Source organism: Dioscorea cayenensis, chromosome 18, assembly GCF_009730915.1.
Source record: "Dioscorea cayenensis subsp. rotundata cultivar TDr96_F1 chromosome 18, TDr96_F1_v2_PseudoChromosome.rev07_lg8_w22 25.fasta, whole genome shotgun sequence".
NCBI classification, from domain to species: domain Eukaryota; kingdom Viridiplantae; phylum Streptophyta; class Magnoliopsida; order Dioscoreales; family Dioscoreaceae; genus Dioscorea; species Dioscorea cayenensis.
In genome coordinates, this window is record NC_052488.1 from 23,713,549 (window position 1) to 23,737,969 (window position 24,421).

The window sequence follows — 24,421 nt, forward strand, 5'->3', positions numbered from 1 at the left end:
ATCCCTTCATTTGGGCTCTTAACAAAGGCCGTAGACTCTTGTCAGCGAATTTTGTAAATTTATATTAATTTTACATATAAATGAATAATATTATATTTACATATATAACATCATACAAATAGCTCTTGAGAATGATATGTAAATTTATATTAATTTATTTTGTAAATTTATGTAAGTATCCCATGACCAGTTGACCACAAGGTGTCAACTTCAACATCCCTCCAAGCTATCGACTATCGTAGCATCTCCACTAATTCCCCCCACTATGATTGATCTCTCTATTACGGTCTGAAAACATGACCCTTTTACTACCCTCAAGTTAGTGTGATATCTCTGTATCATCTACTGCATCAAAAGTTCAACAAAAAGGAATTATATACAGTAAAAAAATCATGCTTTGAGTCCATGATCACTATCCCAAAACTCTGTATCTCAATCTAGGACCTTAGTCTAGTTTGTTTATTTGAAAGGTCATATTATAATTTCTATCATCCAATCGATGAATGTAATACTTACATTATCTCATAAAAAAAAAAATGAGTTCAATGAGAATTAGATAAGTATAGAAATCAATATTGAGAACACAAATAAATAGTGGCTTAAAAAGTAGAACAAACTCACAATTTATTTTGTACAGCAGTCCGCTAGAGTGGATGACGTGGCATCCAGAACAAAAGAAAAAAAAGGTGGCGGATTACATGTCATTTAGAGAACTATTGAGGAAACTTATTAAATCTCAATGTAAATAATGTTTCAATATAGCTTTCAAGGCTTGTATACCCACAAAAGCTCGTAACTGTTCTTTTGATTCTTCAATACTTTGTGGCATGGAAAGATAAAACATTCGAATTTTGTGTGCTTCTTTCAGTTTTAACCAATGGTTTTGTTTTGTTCTGAGTTTTGTCTTGTTCTTTGGTGGTCCTTACAATGACAAGGGAACTAAAGCAGTAAGAAATTCTTATAATTTCAAATAAGAAACCAATCATCTTACATTGATACAATTAAATATGTTCCCACCCAAAGCAACAAAACTTTCTCAATAATTAAATCACCATGAGTGACATCAGACAAAATATTAATTTGGATCAATGAACCATTTGATAATTGAGCAACAGACCACTGAACAAATTCATTCAATCAAAACAGTTCCAGTGCTTTCCAACTGCCACTGTTTTAGCAGAAGAGATCATCGTCTCAACGTTTTGTGTATGAAAATAACAGAGTTCAAGTCAAGATAATACAATATCACAACAAGAAAAACAGAACATAATGCCTCGTAATGAACTGTACATTCTTATACCATCTATTTTCTTTAACGTGGGGTGAGTACAACAAAAAACACACCATCCTTTTATTTATTCTCTTTATTTTCTTTATTATTCCTTTTCCTTTGTGAATATTCACAGACATATCTAAAGAGCAGGGCATGTTTTTCATCCAAAAAGAGCAGAGCAGGGAAGGTTATAATTTATGGTGGAGATGTTATCTCACCAGGGTAACAATGCCTGATCCAAACATCAATTATCTTCTCATTGGACACTTTTGAGCGAGCTTCACAACAATGCCTTCTTGGTGCCTGTGTTTCATAATGACAAAAAAGCAAAAAAAGCTTTAAAATTTTAGTTTAAAATTCTCTAATCTTAACCTGATGTGCTGATGTAAATTTCCAAATATTCATCCAATCCATTAAGGTAAAAAATCAGCTTAACTACTATCACACAGGTGGATAAATAAAATCTTTATCTTGATGGGCAATCAAACACCAACCTCTTATGTAAAAGTTAAAAATATCAAAATCAGTTGAGTTGATCGATGATGAGGATAGAACAGGGAAGATTAAAAGGCAGAGAAGTGATCGCCTACCTAATCTAGTTGTGACAAAAAGAAAGCAGAGGTATGAAATTTCTTTTCTTTTATTTTTAAATAATGTGGACAAGCAACTGTAAACATACATCCTATTCAAGCCTTTATCATATATTATGATATATGAGTTCAACTTTCGCACAGAAATTAAATGGTACACATAATAACTATGAAATAAAATATCCAAAAAACACAACACTAGTTGTGCATGCAACAGCTGAATCAACAGTTTAATTTCACCAAATCCTTGGTTGGGTTAAACCCATACCAAACCGAAAAACTGAATTTTAAGAAATTAAAATTTCGAAAGGAAACTATCCTAAATTGAACCAATTAAATAAGTTTATTGTTCTGAAATTCATTCCTAAGTTTCAATGCTGGACCATATAATATGTCAATATATCAGAGAACCAATTAAATAAGTTTATTGTTCTGAAATTCATTCCTAAGTTTCAATGATGGACCATATAATATGTCAATATATCACAGAGAGAGAGAGAGAGAGAGAGAGAGAGAGAGAGAAAGTACAGTAGAATACAATACCTTTTGCCACTCGTAAGGGTCCATCTTGGGCGCCACCACCCGAATGGACCGCACCTGCGATGCAGATGCAAAGCCAGCCCTGTCACAGCCTTTGTCTATGCTACTCTCGTGTCTCGTGTACTCGGTCACACTGACTTGTTGAGCTTTCCTCCTCTCGCTGACACGGTCCAAAAAGAACAACATCGGTTCACAGTTATTGCTCACCGTGAAAGGTCTTGTATTGAAAACAAATGGCCCGTTCTGGGATGATCTCCATGTGAGGAACGTCTGGAGAGGAACTTCCAGGTCATGAGGCGGGACGACCCAGTGATACAATTGAACCGTGTAACCCCATGACACTGAGACGGACCAGTTATGGCCTTGTTCTCGGTTGTAGCAAAAGGTTTGCTGCAGCGTTCGGGCAGGGTCATGACGAGATGCGTCCATTAGAGTCCGGATCGCATTCATTTGAGTTGATTGGCTTGGTATCACTGTATGCACGTCGTCTAGATGGTGAAGTGATACTAATGGGGCTATTGGGTGTGCGGCCAGCATGCCATAAGCGTCTCCGCGCAGGTCCACCTAAATTAAACATCATTACAATTAGAAATTTGGAATCTGGTAGCTTGATTGAGATGGGCAACTAAGTATGGGAACACCATTGGACATAGTATATATATGTCCATTTCGCTGCATTAAGCGGTTAAATCACTAGTGGGGCATTTGGCTAGCTGGCCTGGCCTCATGAATAAGCTAAAGTAGTAGTACAGGAGTAATTGAGAGGTTGAAATTTGAGTAGTGTTCAATGAACTTAAATATTACTTTTGACTTATTAAACCCTCTTGCTTTTGGTATTGATCTTTCTCTCTGTCCAGGTTAATTTCAGCTGTGTAAGCAAAGCTTATTGATATCTAAATATCATTGACATATATATATATATAAACTAATATAAAGAACTCTGCTAAGTAATTACTATCATTGGTTTAAAAATTCAACACTTTTAAATCATCATCACGATTCACGCGTAGGGGGATAATATAAACAAGTTATTAGTCCCAGTGGTGAAAGAAAGAAAGAAAGAAAGAAAAGCCAAGGAAGAGTCAGAGAGGAGGGAAAGGAAGGGGTCCCATGAATGAATGCATCTGTTCCCAAGATTAGAAACATCTTGTCTCAAATCTATAGAATCCTAGCCATATAGCCCACTCAACCAAACTTCACAAAAGGTATAACAGTAATAAATCAACGGTTGGTTACCTGATGAAATCCGGGTTCTCTGGTGAGTGGAACACCGAGCTCACTGAGGCAAGCCCGAATCCTTTCATCACTGCCATAAAAGTATATATACCGATCCAAGCACCCATCTATGACTTTAGCAAGCTCCGCCGCCGCCGGATAACTAATGGCGAAGCCACCACCGCCGAACGCCGTCCCATACGAATGCTGAAGGTTTTGTTCCACACTCTCCGACGGTGCTCCGATGTACCACATTTGGTCATGGTCATACTTACCCAGAACGGCCACCAAATTCTCGATGAAAAACACCGTGTCATCATCACCCATCACGAACCACCGCACGTTCTCCATCCCAAGCGCGAAGGATTCAGCCACGATCCGCGCGATCCGGGACGCCGAAGCCCGCGCACCATATCTCGACGTGTTTGCCGAAACACGGTAAGGCGGGCATGTGTCTGACCACGACCCACGCTTGGGCTCCTCGTCGAGCCAGACATGCCCCTTCATCTCACCCGGCCGCCACCAAAGCTCGCTGTAACCGCGCCGTTGGTGCCAAGTGTGTGATGAGGCACCGATTCCGAACACGATGTGGGAGATGTTGGTCGGTTCGGGAGAAGCGGTTGGTCCTGGAATAGCAACAGGGAACGGGTCCGGGTACTGGTCGCAATGGGGACATGACCATTGGTAATGGCTGGAGCTGACGGCCGAGTAGGAGATGAATACGACCGAGAAAACCAAAACGATGGAGATGGTTGCTTTGATTGAACGCCAGAGAGTGTCCCGGTGGTAATTCGCCGAGAAAACCCAGCTTTTCAAGGAAAGTAACATTTCTACTTCGTCTTTCAGACTGGATTGGAAAGAAACCACCCAAAGAATATGTGGGAATTTCAGCTTTTATTTTTTATTTTTTTCAGTTTTTCCTTGTAATTCTTAGCTATAAATAATACAATTCCTAGAAATTAAGATGTGATTTAGTATTTGTCGGTCTAACTGGACCGGAATTGGTCATAGTGACTTGACCAATTAACCAAATATTGGGCTTATATCACGCGTCCTGATCTCGGAGGAAAGACACCGTAGATGATGCTAGAAACGGAGAACGTGTCAAGCTAAAAGTCTCGCGGCGTTAATTACAATGTTATGGAGGTGATTGTGAAATGGTGGAGAAACTTAAGCGAATTTATTTTGTTTGACTTCAAATTTTAAATTGGGTTGTTGGCACACCATTGGCCTTCCACGTTATATTAAGCATTGTGATAAGAGAATGTTTGTCTTTTCACAGATGACAATGTGTTAGTTTTCATGTAATGTAGATATGTCTTATATCCCAATTTTTCATCTTTGATATTGAAAAAATTCACCCAGTTTATGCGTTTTTTTAATTAATGAGGAAATTAAACTGTTCTATATTAGATAAAAATTTAACAAAACTGATGGAAATAAAGAGGTAAATTGATGGAAATCGATATATGTGCAATTGGTTCCATTTATAATGCCTTCCTGACATGGGAAAAATGGACATTGTATTAGTATACAAATTGTTCACCAAAGTAGACAGTTGGGACTAGTGCATGATGATGATGATGCAAATTTCAATATACGGTTCTTTACTTCCAACAACTAAAAAAAAAAAGAAGTGGAAATAGTTTGACATGTAAATTGCAATCAGAGGTTTTGGTTGGGTTACCTACCATGAAGCTTACAGTGAGACCACAAAGTCTGTGACACACGGAACAATGAAGGAGATAAAAGTCAGAAAAAGCATTAAAACAGAAAGGAGAGAAAGAAAACAAAAAGAACTACTTCGTGCAAATCTAATTCAATTAATCTTCTTACAAATAAGAGATCCCTCATCGGAACCAACTACTGTACCTTGCTCTTGGAAAGATGAGATCTGACTTATCATCCTCGTATGATGTCCCTTAATTGTCCTTGTTCTTCAAATACTAATAGTGTTAGTCCTCTCATCTTTGCCAATAAAATAAAATAAAAAATCTTATGCAAGAGACTTGGTAAAATTAAAAGATATTGTGATAATTTGTCTTTATTATTTGTCATTGATTGATACATCAAACAAGTAAGACAAATTAAGGCAGATAAGTGGAAACAGGAAAGAATTTGTTAGTTTGAGGATTTAAATATGGGTATTGAATTAAAGTAATTTTTTTTAATAAAATGGATAAACCAAAACTTTATTGATAAAAACAGAAGAAAATAGGACAACACAGAAAAAAAAAAACAACCATTAAGAAAGAAGCAAACAGACTAAAATCTTCACTAGGGATGAGGAACACAAAGAATAGAACAACAAAAATAAAACACAAAAAGGAGAAAGTTGGGCCGACGAAGACTACCGTCTGATTACATAGGCCTGCCAGAGCTGCGAGAAGGAGAAAACTACTCGATTTAGGTGGCACTCTGTATCGCCGGTATGATATGCAATTCTTGTGCTCATGAAGCTGAGGGAACGCTTGATTCTTTGGGAGGCTTCAAGTTTAGCTTGTTGATGAGACTCTGAAGCTGTGGAAAACCAAAAGAAAAGCATATTAATAGTTTTAAAAAACACAGAGTGAATAGGTGAGCAGTTTAATTGAAAAATGCGATTATTCCGTTCTAGCCAAATGTTCCAGATAATTGCTCTGGAACTGAGATCCCACAGGTTTCATTGGCTAGAATATAACGATGGGATCCAAGAGATCCAAATTCTAGAAATTGAAGACGGAGTAGTGGCTGGATCGAAGATTTGTCTAAAAAAGGACCAAATTAGATCTAAGAATTCACAATCAAGAATGATATGATTTACCGTTTCAGACCTATTGTAACAGAGAACGCAAGTGTCTGTGGTGTTTAGGTTACAACCTTTTTTGAAGAGGTTTGTGAGAGTAAGAATTCAAAGAGATAACGGCTAATGTTATGGAAAAAAATTTGGACTTGGAGGACTAGTTTTTTTTTTTTCATTCAAGACTTTATCATCAAATATTACAACTTAATACATAATTCAACTTAATACATAGTTTTTTGAATCTTCTAATATTTTACAAAGTGATCTATTGATTTTCCTATATATTTTTCTCAGAAATATCTAGACATCCTTATCTAAGTCTCTCCTTCTTCAAGATCTCATGTTGAGTTTTCTCCAATATATATATATATATATATTTTTGAAAAAGTGGATAAACCACATGCATTAATATAAAAAAAACAAAAGTTACAAACGAACTTCCACTAGCTGTGGAAACAAAAACGAACATAACTGGAGGAACAACGGGTCTCCTCCTAACCCATAAAAATACCAAACTACTCCTCCCCGCCGGTCTGATCAACCTCAAGCAGGGGTGTCCACTACCCCCAGGGACCGAGGTCCAGCAAACTCTAGGCTACGTCTGATAGCCGAGATAGGGTCAGCAATCTTCGCTTTCACACCATCAGGAGCTGCAGAGTACCAAGATAATAACATATGAGCAGTCTTCCTCAAAACATCAAAAGGACTATGGCATTTATCAGCAAAGATATAATCATTCCGCGTAGTCCAAATCGACCACACATAAGCTTTGACCAACAAAACCCCAAATGCCCTAACCGTTGCCGTAAGGCCGACCTCTAGACACTCCATAATTGAGCCATAGACATAGGAAGCTCCTGAAACTGAAAGAGACGACAGAGGGGCGACCACACCTTCTGAGAGAACGGACACCTTAAGAAAAGATGATCCACAGATTCGACGTCAGCATGGCAGAATTTAATACATTTTATTCAAAATCATCATCATGCACTGTTTGTCAGTGATGATAAAGTCTTGATGTTGTTCGCGTTGATCCTGGTCCTGAGAATAGTGGCCTTGATCACTAGCAATTGTGTAACAACGTCTCTGATATCCATTCTCTCTTTTGCTGATTCTTCCGAGCATGAGATTGCAATTTTAACAAAAGCGTTCAAGCATTGATGCAGCATTGTACCTGCATTTGAGCTTTGAGGTATGTTTTTATTAGCTTCATGTGACAGCAAGACGGGATCAATGATATCCATTACTCTGTCTGGGAAGACAATCTCAGCAAGTTGATGCAGTGTCAGATTATCTTTGAAAATTTCATCGTTGGCCTCTTTCCAGTGAACATCTCTAGTAAAAGAATTCCATAACTGTAAACATCACCAGCTGTGGAAACAGTTCCCCCCATTCCGTATTCTGCAATGCCAAGCCAATATGACTATCAAAATATAACATTAATGGAATGCAAGCATTGAATAAAAGGAATAGCATGTACCTGGAGGGAGATATCCCAGTGATCCTTTGACTTGATGAGATGAGTTTTGATCATATTGAGAAACTTCACCTGGGATTTCTGCTAGAAACCTGGCAAGCCCAAAATCTCCAACATGGCCAATCATGTCATCATCCAGAAGAACATTTGTGGGCTTAAGGTCACAATGAACAATAGTTGTATGACAATTGAAGTGAAGGTACTCAAGCGCTGATGCAACATCTATGGCTATGTTCAACCTTCTGATAAGGTTCAGGTATCCAAAGTGCTGCAACTCACCATATCTCATCACTGGATGCAACTGTTAAGCTGCCGGTCAAGATAGTCAACAAAGGAGAGAGGAATCTGCAGGCCTGTGGCGATCAAGACACGTGTCGACGCAGCTTCGCGGGTACATCATACCAGCCATTAAACAGAATATAAAAGGAGGACTGGAGAAGGAGAAAGGGAAGCAGAAATTGGAAGGATGAGGGCCCTGGTTTCTCTCGGAGCTTGAGAGCAGGGATTTGGTTCTGAGGTTTTCTCCGGAATTTATCTGGAATTCTATCTTCATTTTCAGCACTTTCTTTCTGTAATCTGGGTGAGAATGTTCTGATCTTGAACCCTTGATTTTGCTTGGAATGTTTGTTAATTGTGTTGTTTCTGGTGAATGAAACTATAGATTTGAGTTGTTGTGGATGAATGATGTATGAGTTGGAGAATTGAGGCTGTAATTACTGCTAGATCTGGAGATTTCATTGAGTTTCTCTTGATTAAATTCAAAATCAGTGAATTCCATTGATTAAGAGCAGTTACTTTTGTAGAATTTTCTCAGTTTGATTGTTCATTGTCAATTGATTTCTTTTGGTGACAATTAAGTCATTACAGCAACCACTGGTCTAAATTTCCATTTGGCATGTACTCATAAACCAGGGCCATGAATTCATTTCCTTGAAAATTCACACTAGAGCATGCTGTGATAACTTTGACAAGGTTTCTATGTCTTATGTGTCTCAATGCATGGCACTCATTCATGCAGCTCTTGGAAGCTCCTTGATCTGTGAGGTTGAACACTTTCACTGCAACAACTGGTTCACCACATACATTAAAACCCTTGTAGACAGAGCCAAATCCACCAATGCCAATCAGGTTTTGTGAAGAGAACCCACTGGTTGCTCGAAGGAGCTCTCCATATGTAACCTTGATGTGTCCTACGTCAATCAGTTGTCTGTCTAATGACTTTGATCTTCTTGTGATGCAAAGCTTTCTGCGGAAAACTGCTAGTAAAATCAACACGATGAGGACAAGAGCAGATATTATACTTGCTAATATGATGATTATATGCTTTTCTTTCTTTCCAAATTCATGGTCAAAGCATGAAGGTAGGTGAAGGTTTGATATGCCTCCACAGAGTCTTCTATTACCCATAACTGAGAATGCACTTGCATTTCTGAAAACTCCTTCAGTTGGCACTGCACCCTCGAAGTCATTGAAAGACAAGTTTAGATACTGCAGATAAGAGAACTTTTCCAGAAATGTTGGTATAAAACCAGAGAAATTATTGCTTGAAAGATCTAGTTCTTGCATTCCTGACAATGAACTCAAAACCAGGGGAATAGTACCTTGAAAGTAATTTCCCTGCAGTCTCAAGTGCTCCGGCCAGACTCCTACAATTGCTTAGGGATGATGGAATGTTTCCTGATAACTTGTTTTCAGAGAGGTCTAGCATTCCGAGACTTGTCAAGCTGCCAATTTGATAAGGAATGGAGCCATCAAGCTTGTTTCTAGATAAGTCAAGGGCAATGGACATTGATGAGAGGCTCATTAGATTACTGAGTATTGTTCCACTGAGTTGATTACTGGAAAGATTCAGCAACTTCAAATGCTTGCAGCTGCCTAGCTTGTACGGTATCCTTCCACTCAAACTGTTTTCTTGCAGAAGTAACTCATACAATTGAGTTAAATTCCCAATAAATGATGGTATTTGCCCAGAAAATCTGTTCCCATATAAGAACAACTTCTGCAAATTACTGGACTTGCCAATGCCAACAGGGATGCTGCCACTGAACATGTTTCTCTCTAAGCTCAGTAATGTTAAGTTGGCATAGTTTTCTATCCCATTTGGAAAAGTCCCATACAGTTGGTTCGAGCCAAGATTGAGCATGATGAGACGAGAGGAAAGATTGGCTACAGAGTTAGGAAGCATACCTCTGAATTGGTTACTATCCAGACCCAAAACTTGTAGGGAAGTGCAGTTTGTCAATGAAGTGATGAAACCCATGCCAACTTCCTGGTCAACCTGCAGGGAGTTATTGCCAAAGTTGAACCAAACCAATTCATGGAGAGCTCCAAAACTGACAGGAATGGACCCACTTAATGCAGTCTGCAAAATCAACAACTGTCAGACCAGAAGCATTAGACAAAGAAGCCATAGATCCTGTGAATGAGTTCAATCCCCCGCCAAGCACTTGGAGATTAGGCAGAGTAACACCCATGTCACTCGGAAGGCTTCCATGAAACTTGTTATCAGCCATGGCGAGATAGTACAGTGATGTAAGATTAAACAATGAAGATGGTAATGTACCAGAAATCAAATTCCCATAGATACTAATGAAACTCAGACGTGTGGCTTTTCCTATATCATCAGGAATTTGTAATGATCAGAAATCGAACTCAACCCCTTTAAATTCCCACATCGGCCATGAGATGGAATCCCATTGCATGCATATAAGTGAGGGGCAACCTTCCCTACTAGACCGGTCTTTTGGGGTCTCGCTTCCTCCACTCTGCGCATTACATCGGCTGCTGAGAGTCGATGCGCGGGCACGACTGCCGTTCGGCCAGCCCGGCCACAGTAGGGTTCGACCAGTGGAGGGTTCTCGACCGTTCACCGGGTCGCTACGGGTCTCGAGTGAAGTGCCCCGAGTGAAGTATCGCGGTCGCGCCTAGATTAACCCTGGACCGATGAAGCGCCGTCGTTCTATCGGTAGGGTAATGTAATGATTGTAAATAAACTAATTCCTTTAGTCCCACATCGCCTATGATTTTGGACCCATCAGGTATATAAGTGTGGGACAACCTTCCCTACTAGGCCGGGTCTTTTGGGGTCCGCTCTCCCTCCACTTGCATGCATTACGTAACCCTTCCAAATTATCCGCAGCCGCTTTCAAAGAAGACAAGAGATGAAAGGTTACACAAAGAAGCGTGGATTATACCCGCTGACTCTATTAGATTTAATATCTAGTCCTTGAAGGTTTGTCACAGAAACCAAGCTCGAGGGATCTTTTCCAAGAAATTGATTTCCACTCGAGCAGTAGGAACTCATGAAGAAAAGAGCTCAAAGAGCTATTTATTGAAATGGAGAGACAGTACAGAAAAACTAAAAAGAAACACTACAACTAGGAAGGCAAAACAGAGGAGAGAGAAGGAAAAAACTACAAGAAGATTAAAAAGAAAAGCCATTGTCGACAACTAGCTTCATGATCCAACGCGGGAGATCACGACCAGTCAGGAAGAGGTTCAAGTTGTGAAGATTAGCACCGGTTGCGGAAAGAGCATAAGCAAGAGCATTCCAGCGCCCAGGAATCTCGACCAGAGAGGGATTGCCCAAAACCTGGAGGAGATGGTTGATATCGAAGACAGATTGATCGAATCTCCAAGCAAGAGGGTTATTGTTAACTGACAGTAGATGAGGTAATTCCCGGTTGCTGTGAAGAATACGGCAAATGACGAGCTATAGTCAAGGGATGATCTGAGGGCAATACCCAACGCTTTAATTTCTGAGTCCAGAGCTGATTCAGCTTCAAATTTGCAGCATCCTGCATAATAGATGACATAAGTCGAGCTTGAGAAAAAGAAACCAAGATGGCCAACCATGTTGGATTGTGTCCAGTTTGATGCGTAAAAAAGGACATGACCATCCGTGTGTGAGTAATTGTTAAGGAGAAGACGTTACCCGGTAAGAGAAGCCGAATCCGTCATGAAATCCTTGACATGAGCAATGGCTTTGCTGACAACTCTAGGGAAGACAGGTGTAGAATTATGGAAAATTGACTCACACCTGGATTTCCATAGAAACCAAATAGTAGCAGCAATGATAGAAATTGTAAACGTTGAGAAACCATAATATGAGATCCACGCACCAGTGGATATGAAATCAGGGAAGGAAATGTTGCAGCCCAATGAATGGTTAATAAGATTCCAGACCGATTGGACTTTACAACAATCCAAAAAGATATGTTCAATGGATTCCAGCTCAAGGTTACAGAAAATACAAAGTGATCTAGGACCAAGGTTGATGCTGTTGAGATAATCTGTGGTAGAGATTCTACCATGTTGCAAGAGCCAGATGAAATGTTTAACACGCGGAGCTATACGAAGGGACCAGAGTTTATGCCAGCCCTCCCAATTCAAAGCAGATTTAGATTCATGGTTAAGATAATGATAAATAGCAGAGGAAATTTTCATTTTCTTGGGGCTAGGATGCCAGACCCAAAAGTTATTGCCACCCCAGTCAACAGAGCAGTTGCTCTTAACCAGGGAACACAGACTATCCCCTAAGATGTTATTAATAAGATCAAAGTCCCAATGATCGCCAACAAAAAGGTCAGATAAATTGTTGACATGCATATCGGCAAAGACATTCAAGTAGGTGGGCTTATATGCTAGTGGAACCTCAAAGAGCCAAGGATCCTGAAGAAAAGATGTTTTTTAAAGGATTGAACGATTTGATCCAAAGGTTGGGTTATAAAATAAATGCAGTTTTACAAATGCCCCGAAAAATCCAAGAACACTTAGGAGGAAGAATGGAATCACTCCAAAAATTCAGGTGATTATATTTTTGGCGAACAATGTCTACCCAAAATACATTATCAGCATTCAGATATTTAAAAACGTTCTTTGCCATGAGTGAGTGTTTAGCAAGAAGAAGATTACGATGGCCTAATCCCCCCTCAGCTTTATTATCAGTAATATTATGCCAAGCGACAACATGGATGCCCTTTCCATTGCCTCCTTTAGACCAAAAGAAGTCCCTAACCATTTTGGTAATTTCCTGAAGAACAGAGTCGGGCATCGCATAGGTGATAAGTGCTTGAGTGAACATGTTTTTATGCATGTTTTACATACATCGAGCATCATATTTTTATACGAGTTTATGTCTCATTTCGTGTATTGGGTGTTCTTTTATGACATATAGGTCATGAAGGCATTGGGAATTCAAAAAGGGAGGCGAAGATAGGCTATCATGGCACAATATTGGGAGTTCTTGTACAAATCAAGTTGGAAGACATAAGAGGAGTTCGTGTATGAGGAGATGTGTGCCAACTTCCATAGTTTTGCAAGCCAAGTTATTAATGGAAGGGCACAAAGGCAGCCATGTCTCCACATTCCTCCTCTTTGTAAAGATTTCAAGACCTTTCAAGACGCATTGATGAAGGAAAAGCCGTAGATAGCTCACCATACTATGATCGTGTGCCCGATCGTGTGGCCTTAAGAGGACAATGGTTATCATCGTGTTTGTGGAAATCACTGTAGCAAAAAGTATCAGTAAAGCGTATTCATCGTCTTTCGCCGATCGAGAGGGAGTTCTTCACCAACTTTGATAGGTTCCTTCGACGTCATAGCATTTTTGGGGAGCCATTGGCGACCTAGCTCGGAGAGGAACCCTTCAAGACGTAGAACTACCAATCAAGGCCAATCCGCTGCGAATTGTGGGGATTTTTCTCTATGGGTTTTATTGCTTTTTCATTGTATCCATTATTGTTTTGTAACTAGGCCCATGGAGGGCTAAACCCTAGTGGGTATTTGGGCATGTGAACCCTAAGATTTATATTTTGGATTGATTCTCTTACTGCTTCTAGTTAATCCGAGTCTGTCTTGAGTTTTTAATCTTGTGATTTAATTGCTTGCTAGTGTTGTTAATCCTTGTGGTTGATTTACATTGCATGATTTAATACTTTGATGTGAGAGGTCTCCATTAGAGTTAGATTTCCAAGATTAAAGAGGGTTGAGAGGGTGAGCCTTGAGATGGAGGAGTGTCCCCTTTCCTCTTCGATTGAGTGTTTCCTATCTCCGTATTCCATATTCTCTTTGCAACCATATTTGGTGTGAGGCGTGAGATTGCTCGATTTCTCGCCGGGACCTTGTAGGGGGTTAGGATCCTTCACCGGGAATTAGGGTTGGATCTACATTTAGAATCGGTTTCACTCTTAGGTTTCCTTATAGCATAATGCGGTCATATAGGGTGTGAAGTGTTGGAGATTGGCTCGATTTCTCCACCGGGACCTTGCAGGGGACTAGTGCCTTTTTGCTGGAGACAAGGATTGGTTATCGCTGGATTACCTCGACTCATTAGACTCGATTCTAGAGCATTTGAGTTTAATCTTGAGCTTCAAGGAAGATCTTAGGGGATCATCGCCTCAATACCCTCAACCTTAGTGATTGAGACTCTTCTACTTTATTTCTTGCATACTCGTTTGCTTTTGCTTGCAATTAGTTCACTTCATCATATTCATTGATTCTGACTAGATAATTGAGAAGTGGTTATTACTAATACTTCCGTTCCCTGTGGATTCGACTACCCGACTCACCGGGTAATTATTACTTCGACAATAGGCAGATAGGTAATATGTTGGGATAGAAAGTATGGAGGAATTAATCAGAATTGATTTAGCAGCGGGAGAGAGCTTGAAGGATTTCCATCTATTACACAAGCTTCTGATTTTTTCAAGCATTGGATTGAAAGAATGGACGCTAAGTTTTTTTGGGGAAATGAGGATGCCTAAGTAGGTGAATGGGAAGGAGGATTGTGAAAGACCTAATATAGTACAAATGCTGGTAGCGACTCTTTTGTTAAACCAGGTAGGCAGAAAAATTTGGGATTTGGAGAGATTGACGTTCTGACCAGTTAGTCTGGAGTAAATGGAAAGACACAAATTAATGTTGCGAGCAACTGACCAAGTAGCTCGAGAGATCAAAATAATATCATCAGCAAACAGTAGGTGGTTGAAATTCAAGCGAAGATTGTAATCAAAACTAGGCATCATATTGGAACTAAGGGCTTTATTCATGATAGATGAGAAATTTTGAGCTACCAAAATGAAGAGGTATGACGAGATGGGATCACCTTGCCGGACACCCCTAGCAGAGGAGAACCAGGGGGAGGAGGAGCCATTGATCAGGATGGAGAAGGAGCTAGAGGAAAGACAAGAACTAATCCAGGAAACCCATTTCTCAGGGAAATTCATTTTGGTCAAGGTTGCAAGAATTGCACTCCAACTCAACGTATCATAGGCCTTTTCAATATCCAACTTAACTAACATCCTAGGGTGGTAAAGACGATCGTATTCAAGAGAATGGGCTACTTCTTGCACAGTAATGACATTATCAAAAGCTCCTCGATCAGTAATAAACCCAGCTTGCTCTCGACCTATGAGCGTAGGGAGAACTGGCTTAAGTCTATTAGAGAAGAGTTTCAAAATGATTTTATAGCAAACATTACAAAGAGATATGGGGCGATAGTCCGAAACCAATTTGGGGTGAGTCTTTTTGGGAATAAGGGTAATATAAGTTCTGCCCCAGGAAGAGGGGATATGAGAGTTGGTAAGAAAATAGTTTATAGCGGAAACCAAGAGATCCCCAAGGTCATTCCAGAAAAAGCGATAAAATTCAACATTAAAACCATCAGGACCCGGGGACTTATCGACAGGAAGGTCGAGGAGATCCCGATAGACTTCTTCCTTAGAGGCATCGCGGATGAGATTAAGCCCATCCTAATGGGAGATGCAAGGAAGGTCGTCAGGTAAAGCGTGAATAAGATTATCAAAAGCAATATTCCCAGACCCAGACCAAAGAGAAGAGTACAAATTTATAAAAGCATGCTCAATGCCAGAGGAATCAGTAAAGATGTTACCCATAGAGTCGGTAATTTGAACGATTTGATTTTGATGAGCACGAATGCGAGCAGAATTATGAAAGAAGTTGGTATTCTTATCGCCATCGCTGACCCAACGAATCCTAGCTCTCTGGGCCCATTTGATAGATAGTTGTCGTTGAATAGCTGCAAATTTGGCATACTGAACAGTCAAGTTAGTTTGAGAAACTAGAGAATCATCAGAATTTTCAAGATTATAAATATCAGTTTCTGTTTGGGAGACGGCTAATTTTAAGGTATTGTGACGTCGGCGATTCCAGTGAGAGAGTTTGAACCTGGCACAAGAAAGTAAATGCGAGAGAACGTGAAGCGGGTTACCATGAGAAGGGGACCGCAACGCTTCTCGAACAACACTGTGACAGTCAATATAGTCCAACCAATAATTCTCAAACCTAAAAAGAAACCGGCGATGAAAATGATTCGCAAACACCGAAAGAAGTAGGGGGGAATGGTCGGAAAAACTACGGGAAAGATGGTTGAGAGTAAAATTATTAAAGCGAGAAATCCAGTTCAAGTTGGCGATGCACCGATCAAGGTGGGCCCAGCGACGGGCCAGACCATTTTGGTTGTTGCACCAAGTGAAAGGGGCGCCCGAGAAATTTAAATCGAAAAGATTATTAGAATCGATAAAACCGCGAAAAAAAGAGCTTTGCGGGAGTAATAAAAGAACCGACCTCCATTATGCTCATTCGGAAAGAGAATAGAGTTGAAATCACCAATGATAAGCCAAGGGAGGTTGATAGTGGAAATTTTTGAAAGCTCGTTCCAAACAGAGCACTGAGAAGTAAAGCGACAAGAATTGTAAACTACTGAAATAATGACTTTATTAAAAAAGCTAGAGGAAATCACAATATGAAGAACTCGGCGAGAGAAGGCAATAGGGGTAACCAACCCGATACCCTTCTTCCAACACACCAGAATACCTCCTGAGAAGCTGTCGGCAAGAATAGCCGCCTAGTCCCAAGTGCGAGAAAGTTTAGAACAAAACTTACTAATTCGGTCGGAGTTGGCTCTGGTTTCAACTAACCAAAAGATCAAAATTTTATCATGACGAATGATGTGAAAAATGTGAGCAAGAGTGTCCAGGGAAGAGAGACCCCTGTAATTCCAGCAACAAATTTTCTTAGAATTCATCATAACACAACTGAAGGAAGACAAAAGAAGAACTCCCTGAGGAAAGAATGAACAGAAGAGAAACAGATCAAGAAGGACGAGGCTCTCCCTTCTCAACTATTCCTTTTTTCTGGGTTTCTGAAGCTAGAAGAGAGCCCTTGCGAATGAGGGCTTCCCCACGAGCTTCCTCTTGAAACTGATCTAAGGTCATCATGTCATCTGGTTCGTCTTCTTCAGACATCTGATCGTCAAACTCCCCCGAATCATCATCATCATGGCCGCTGTCTTCCTCCATAGACCCCTCATCAAGAGCCGCCGAGACCTGATCGACGAGTCTGGAGTGGTCCTGAGAAAGGGAAAGAGTTCTGGAAGAATGACCATCAGAGATAGACTGCATGAGGACAGGAGGAGGGGAACGAGATCGTTGATCCAACGGTCCAATTCCTCTGGGAGTAGAGTGGAGTTGAGGGGTAGGTGAAGGGTTAGTCTTGGATGGGACTGAAGAGGGGGCTGGATAAGATGGGCTAGTGGGATAAGGAGGTTCCCGAGGAGCATTGGAAGATCGCATTCCAGATTCCCCAGGGACGGTTGGCAAGGCTGCTGGGTTACCAGGAGGGTCAGAGATACTGTCAGGAGCTGTCAAGTCCATCCCTAGGGAGCTGTGGAGGGTGGAGTGAGAAATTGGGAGCCGCCCACTCGCTCTCCCACACAACCCGCCACATGTACTATGAGCAGTAGCGCCTCAGGAGGCCCGGTTCTCGGTCTACGGGTCGGCTGCCGATCTCGGAGCTGTGGTAGAGGCACGAGCTCCGCCATCGCGGGAACGGGAAAGGGAACGCCGTCGAGAGACGAGAAGCCAATAGCCGAAATCTGAATCAGAAACGCCCAAAGATGGATCCGAAGAAGCAGCTGAATCAATGTCTGGCGGTGGAAGATTAGGAACACGCACCTCAACTCCAGCCTCCAAAGGGGAAAACCTTGGCCTAACGTCCGACCCTAACAAAGAGCTAGGGTGCTGAGAGACCTTGGTTTTCCCGGCTGCTGGAGAATGATTGCAGTTGTTCGAACCGTGCCCAATCACTTCACAAGAATAACAAAAGGTGGGTAAGCGTTCGTAGAGGACGACTAAAAAGATCCAGTTTAGATCATCACCAAGCCAGAAGCCTTTGTTGAGAGGTTTGGATAAATCAACTTCAATAAAAACTCTGGCATATTTAGTACGTGTCAAGGAGAGAGTTAGGTCATCGATTTTCAGAAGATTGCCCAAACGATCAGCGATGGTTTCGATCTGTGTCCCCCACCCCTGTAACTCAATTTGTTTGGACTCATCCAAATTTGACCTAGGATCTTCTCTTATTTCGCGAATGCATTAGGGTAAAATGGTCATTCTGCATTAATAGATTTTTACCGGATCGCATAAAGAGGGTTATGAGTGAAAATCCCGCCAAAAACAGGGGCAATTTGCTATTTGATTTTTGTTCCCATTCTCGTGCTAGAGGGCAATAGAGTAATTTAGAAAAGAAAAATTTTTGTAGCAACATTTCATTATCGTAGTTAAACCAAATTTCTATTCTTGTAGTTTTTGGCACTCAACACTATTGACATATGGTCGGTAATCAGAAAGCAAACCCGCTATCGTAGGGAAGAATGTCATCCAGTAGCAACCCCGATCATCTAGAAAATCCCGAGAGTTAATATCAAAATCCTTTTTCTCTTCCTTCTTGTTTCCTTCTCCTACTTTCGCTTCTTCACGCCTACCGAATCGTCACACCCACCCTCCTACCGAGGTAAACTGTGGCACCCATCGCTTAAAAAAATTCCTTTTTAACCTGAAAAACCCGACACCTCTCTAAAACCAAATCGACTTACAAATTACAATTTATAACTTTACACCAACCGCAGGATTCAAATACATAAATACAACAAATATATTAACTCAAATTTACGGTACAACCGCTACAAGATCACGATACCAACAAATATAAAGAAAAAGTATGGGACCCATCGCAGCCTTGGACTTAACCCTCGACTAGCTCTAAACTTGAATCAGCAATCTAGGGTCTTCGCTCCCCGCAGCTACAAAAGACATCTCGACTGGCTCAGAGTGGGCTTAATAATTTCAAATACTCAAATACAAAGATATATAAAGTATATAAATACCAACTTTTTCAAATAATTTTTCCAACTTTTCCAAAAATACCGTAATTCTAGCAAAAATACATTTTTAAAGAACTTTTGAAACATAAATTCATCACAAATCAATATCAAATCAATTTTTCTAGGAAAATCCAAATTGCTGAGAGAGACTCGCCTCCTAAGAGCGGTACAAATGGCTTCACCTCATCACAACCCAAAAATAACAAGTAATATAAAACCATTCTCAATTCCACACTGAAAAACTCTCCCCACTTAGCCGCCGTCATGACTAGGTTGGGAGCCGCCAAGGTCTTCATAACCTCGACGTTGGCCCACCGGGTCCCCGTGCAGGCGATCTCGGGATCCTCGATGATCATCCAATCAGTGGCTCCTACGCTCCCACCCGATCTCGGACAAATCAACACTCGTGTCCCACCACGCCACCTCTAAAGGCTCGGCCCGGGGAACCCACTATCGCAGTAGTCGGGCTTAGCCCGCCGTCACCATCCAAACCAACATGTAGATGCAAAGAATAATACAAATCAGAGTAAATCATATCACATGGTCCTTATCCAGACAAGCATTCACATCACGAAAAATAAACATCATTTCCACAAAAGCCAATGTCAAAAAAGTATAACAACGCATAAAACCAAGAAAAATCCAGATCCACGATACCATTCCTATTCCAGGAATGAAAACCAATTCCACAAATATTGTTTCAGAAACATTTTAAAACGCCTCACATGATTTCACAAATCATTCCAAATCAAAAGCATATATAACCATCGAAAAATAAATACAATGAATTGAATAATTAAATCACATATACATGTATTTTCACTATTCACAACACGTATAATTATACTGAAACTCGATGTATCAATACGATTGTCGTGAACATCAACTGCAAGTAAATATACATATATTTTAACCTTTATACGCAAATTAAACATGATAAAACGAAATACTTAAATAATTATTTCCAAAAATACTAGTTATTAAACAATTATTTCAAAATAATAATAATTAATCAATTAAATAATAGCCACTACCAACTCACCTCTCGGTGTCCCTTGGGTTCCTCTGCTAGACTCTAACTCCTTCCCAAGACTCGAATCAACACCTAACAAGAATAATAATATAAAAATAAATAAACACATTTAAACCCAAAATAAAATACTATAAACAATAATAGACTCTATCGCTACCACCTCACTCCAACCTGTTAAAAATCCAACCTCGATGACAGTCCAACTGCCTTCAATCGCATTTAAACCAAATTTCAATTTATCTAAACACAGCTAAACCAATCTCGAACCAATCTCAATTCCATCGAAACCAAGCTCAATTGCACTGAACCAAGCTTAATTCCACTCGAACTAAACTCAATCAAACTGGAACCAGCTTGAACCAACTCAATTCTTATTCAAAAATCCATTGAACCAACTCTGGTTCAGTCCAAAAACCCTTAACCCAAAAATCAACTGAACCAAACTCAACTCCATCTCAACTTGATTTGACTCGCCCAACTCAACCAAATCAATTCAACCTTATTTTCGATCAAATCAAACTCAATTGACTAACTCAACCCATTTCAATCCAACAATCATCATTAACACCTTAATCATCATAATCATCAATTTAATTAACTAAACCAAATTTTTAATCTCGTGCTACAAAGAGAACGCTTACAAGAATCCATAAAGTAACTCCACTAATCCAAAGAATTTCATCATTAAATACGTGCTCGATCACAAATTTCATCTCAAAACAACACCCCTCATCATTCCTCATTAATATTTCTTCAAATTCATCAACATTTTCATCAAATCCAACCATAAATATATATATATACATGCATACATACACACGCCAAAACAATACAGAAGCTTTTCTTACTGTCTCAAGTCTATCCCTCCCATGGAACTACTCCGACGATCTCCAAGCCCCTCTCCTTAAAACCTCAAATTTCTTCCCATTTCTTCATAACCCTCGGTCATCAGGAAGAAATGCGTGGTATAAGACTGAACAACACTCAAGCTCTGCATTTTTTCTCCAACTTATGATTCAGCCGAAATTCAATTCTCAGTCCCTAGAAATATAATTTCTTACAAAAGAGTCCCTGAAAAACTCACAAATGGTCCCTGAATTACGAAATAGTATTCTCAAAACGTCCTTTCAAATTATCCAATGGTCCCTGAAGTATAACACAATATTTCAAAAAGGTCCCTACCGCCTTACCTTTCAGTCCTCGTTTCCTAAAATATTTTATATCAATCCTTTTTCTATTACTCTTAACCCAAAAATCTTTTTAAAAACTTTTACACTTAAGTCCTTGTTCCGTCTCATCTGGGGTTTCTCAACAAGATTACTCAGAGAAAATTTACTCGAACTCGTAGTAATAATTCCTCAATATATTTTCCAACAGATATCTCAAAGGTTCACAGTATACAATTTCTTCAGAAAAATTCCTCGCCCTCGAAATTTCCTTAGATGTATAACCGACATCATCGAATTTCATTACTTGTTCCAAGACCCGCTCTCTTGTTCCAACTGCTCAACAAGAAATAACAATCATCAGATTAGACGTCCAAGTATCTCATACGATCAAAGTGAAGTCGATTCCTCTTATACAGTAGTTATACATCAGATACAAAGACTCTTTCCACGTAGATGCTCGGGCTTCCTCACTTCCAAAACTCATACAATAAAAATAATCTTTAGTATTTTCCACAATCCGTATAGAAAAGCAACTTATTCACAAGTAGGAATACATCATAATCGAAATACAGCTGTAGAATTCAAACATCTCTACACACAAACGATAATACAAACAGATTATTCTACTATTCACAAGTCCTCACACGCCTACCGAACCTCATCCTTGTTTCACTGTTTCTCGCGGCTCAACCTTTCCTGCTCCATCGCTTCAACCGCGCGCACCATAGTTACGACCGCACGGGCATCATCATACGCCGCAGAAACTCCCCTAAAACTCCATACCTCCTTCTCAATTCTCGGCATACGACTGCCCAGGCGAAAACGCTCCACGAATATTTTTCACTCAAGCAACCATAGAGCTAAAATCTCGGTATTCATGGTTACCACATAACGAGCTCATGGGACATAAACATCACCATCGTCAGCTTTTCGACTACCAGTGTAATAACGTAATCTGAAGACGCCGAGGCAACAAGAGTAGAGCTGTAGGCACTTTCGAGCAAGATTATTGGTTTCCATCTCTTCTTCCCCTCTTTCGCTCCTCCCTCTCCTTCTCTCGCTCCTCCACTTCTTCTATGTTCTCTCTTCCTCTCACGCTTCTTCCAGAAATATCTCTCACTCTTCCATTGCACTGGAGTGAGGTCCCTCGCCCCGCTACGCGTCTCAAACGCCTTTGGTTCCATTACTCAAAAATCCCTTAAGACACTCAAAAATCCCACCGATTTGAAAAACGTAAGTATGATCTTCTCCTCTATTTAAACACACTAAACCACACTGAGGAAATGGCTATAATTCATCCAAATTCGCATAAATCAAGTCTCGAATCAACGTCACGCGACAACAATCTTTTGGAGAATCACCGTAGTTGATAGAAGAAGACTCGTTACTCACTGCTCAAATCCCTCATATCTTAAAACACGTGTACGTCCAAAGTATCTTTCAAATCACAACGCAAATCATCGCCATACTAACATAAGAGAACGCCAAATACCCCTTCTTCGCGAACTTTTAGGTAAACCTATTTCGATAAAACCAATCTCCAATCAACATCTCAACCAGCCGATCGATCACAACGCTGCCGCCGCCTTCGCCTCAAATGTCAAAACCTACTATCAATTCCTCATTCCAAATACGCAACTTAGGTTTTTAACCGTGATCGAGACCTTAATACTTCTATCGGGCCCTTAACTTTCTCGCCTAATCACTACTAAAACCCTCTAAGTTCAGCATACGACTTAAACTTGGGCCTCAGATCACAACCCGCGACCCCCACCAACCCGTGACATATCTCAACCTACACTCGATACCAAAAGACGCCACACCCACCCCTCCTACCGAGGTAACGTTGGCACCCATCGCTAAAAATTCTTTTTAACCGAAACCCCGACACCTCTCGTAAAACCAAATCGATCTTACAAATTACAATTTATAACTTTACACCAATCTAGGATTCAAATACATAAATACAACAAATATATATAACTCAAATTTGCAGGGTGACAACCGCTACAAGATCATCGATACTAACAAATATAAAGAAAAAGTACGGGACCCACTGCAGCCTTGGACTTAACCCCGACTAGCTTCTAAACTCGGAATAAAAGCAATCTAGTGTCTCTCATCCCCGCAGCTACAAAGACATTCACATATGGCTCCAGAGCTGCTTAATAATTTCAAATACTCAACATACAAAGATATATAAAGTATATAAATACCAACTTTTTCAAATAATTTTTCCAATCCTTTTCCAAAAATACCGTAATTCTAGCAAAAATACATTTTTAAAGAACTTTTGAAAACATAAATTCATCACAAATCAATATCAAATCAATTTTTCTAGGAAAATCCAAATCACTGCGAGAGACCGCCTCCCAAGAGCGGCTAAATGGCATCGCTCACTCATCACAACCCAAAAATAACAAGTAATATAAAACCATTCTCAATTCCACGTACCGAAAATCTCTCCACTCTAGCCGTCACGCGACCAGCGTCGGGAGCCGCCAAGGTCTTCATAACTCGACGCTGGCCCACCGCATCCCGTGCGAGGCGACTCGGATCCTCGACGATCATCCAATCGTGGCTCTACGCTCCCACCGATCTCGACAAATCAACACCGCGTCCACCACGCCACCCTAGGCCTGGCCCGTGAACTCCACTATCGGCAGTAGTTTCGCCCGACACACCATCCAAACCAATACGTAGACGTTAAAGAATAATACAAATCAGAGTAAATCATATCACATGGTCCTTATCCAGACAAGTATTCACATCACGTAAAATAAACATCATTTCCACAAAAGCCCAACGTCAAAAGTATAACAATGCATAAACCAAGAAAAATCCGTATCCACGATACCATTCCTATTCCAGAATGAAAACCAATTCCACAAATATTGCTCAGAAACATTTTAAACGCCTCACATGATTTCACAAATCATTCCTAAATCAAAAGCATATATAACCATCAAAAATAAATACATAATGTGAATAATTAAATCACATATACATGTATTTTCACTATCACAACACGATAATTATAATGAACTCGATGTATCAACACGATTGTCGTGAACATCAACTAAGTAAATATACATATATTTTAACCTTATACATCGCAAATTAAATACGATAAACGAAATACTTTAAATAATTATTTCCA

The 24,421-nt window shown here is 40.1% G+C and overlaps 3 protein-coding genes across 3 annotated transcripts; all 3 read right to left on the reverse strand.

Moving 5' to 3' along the window:
* Positions 1-1,026: 1,026 nt before the first annotated feature.
* On the reverse strand, positions 1,027-4,512 carry LOC120282710. Its single transcript, XM_039289563.1, has 3 exons — positions 3,640-4,512; positions 2,407-2,967; positions 1,027-1,576 (listed from the first exon to the last, which is right to left on the reverse strand). The coding sequence occupies exons 1-3, from the start codon at positions 4,444-4,446 to the stop codon at positions 1,469-1,471; spliced, it is 1,476 nt and encodes a 491-aa protein (XP_039145497.1). The 5' UTR covers positions 4,447-4,512; the 3' UTR covers positions 1,027-1,468.
* A 3,290-nt stretch (positions 4,513-7,802) lies between these two features.
* Positions 7,803-10,480, reverse strand: LOC120281785 (probable LRR receptor-like serine/threonine-protein kinase At3g47570). The gene has a single exon (XM_039288478.1). It carries the CDS (start codon positions 9,441-9,443, stop codon positions 8,739-8,741), a length of 705 nt encoding a protein of 234 aa, XP_039144412.1. The 5' UTR covers positions 9,444-10,480; the 3' UTR covers positions 7,803-8,738.
* Positions 9,597-15,030, reverse strand: LOC120282981 (putative receptor-like protein kinase At3g47110). The gene is made up of 7 exons (XM_039289808.1): positions 14,983-15,030; positions 11,999-12,548; positions 11,577-11,674; positions 11,346-11,469; positions 10,325-10,491; positions 9,690-10,239; positions 9,597-9,601 (listed from the first exon to the last, which is right to left on the reverse strand). Exons 1-7 carry the CDS (start codon positions 15,028-15,030, stop codon positions 9,597-9,599), a joined length of 1,542 nt encoding a protein of 513 aa, XP_039145742.1.
* Positions 15,031-24,421: the final 9,391 nt, after the last annotated feature.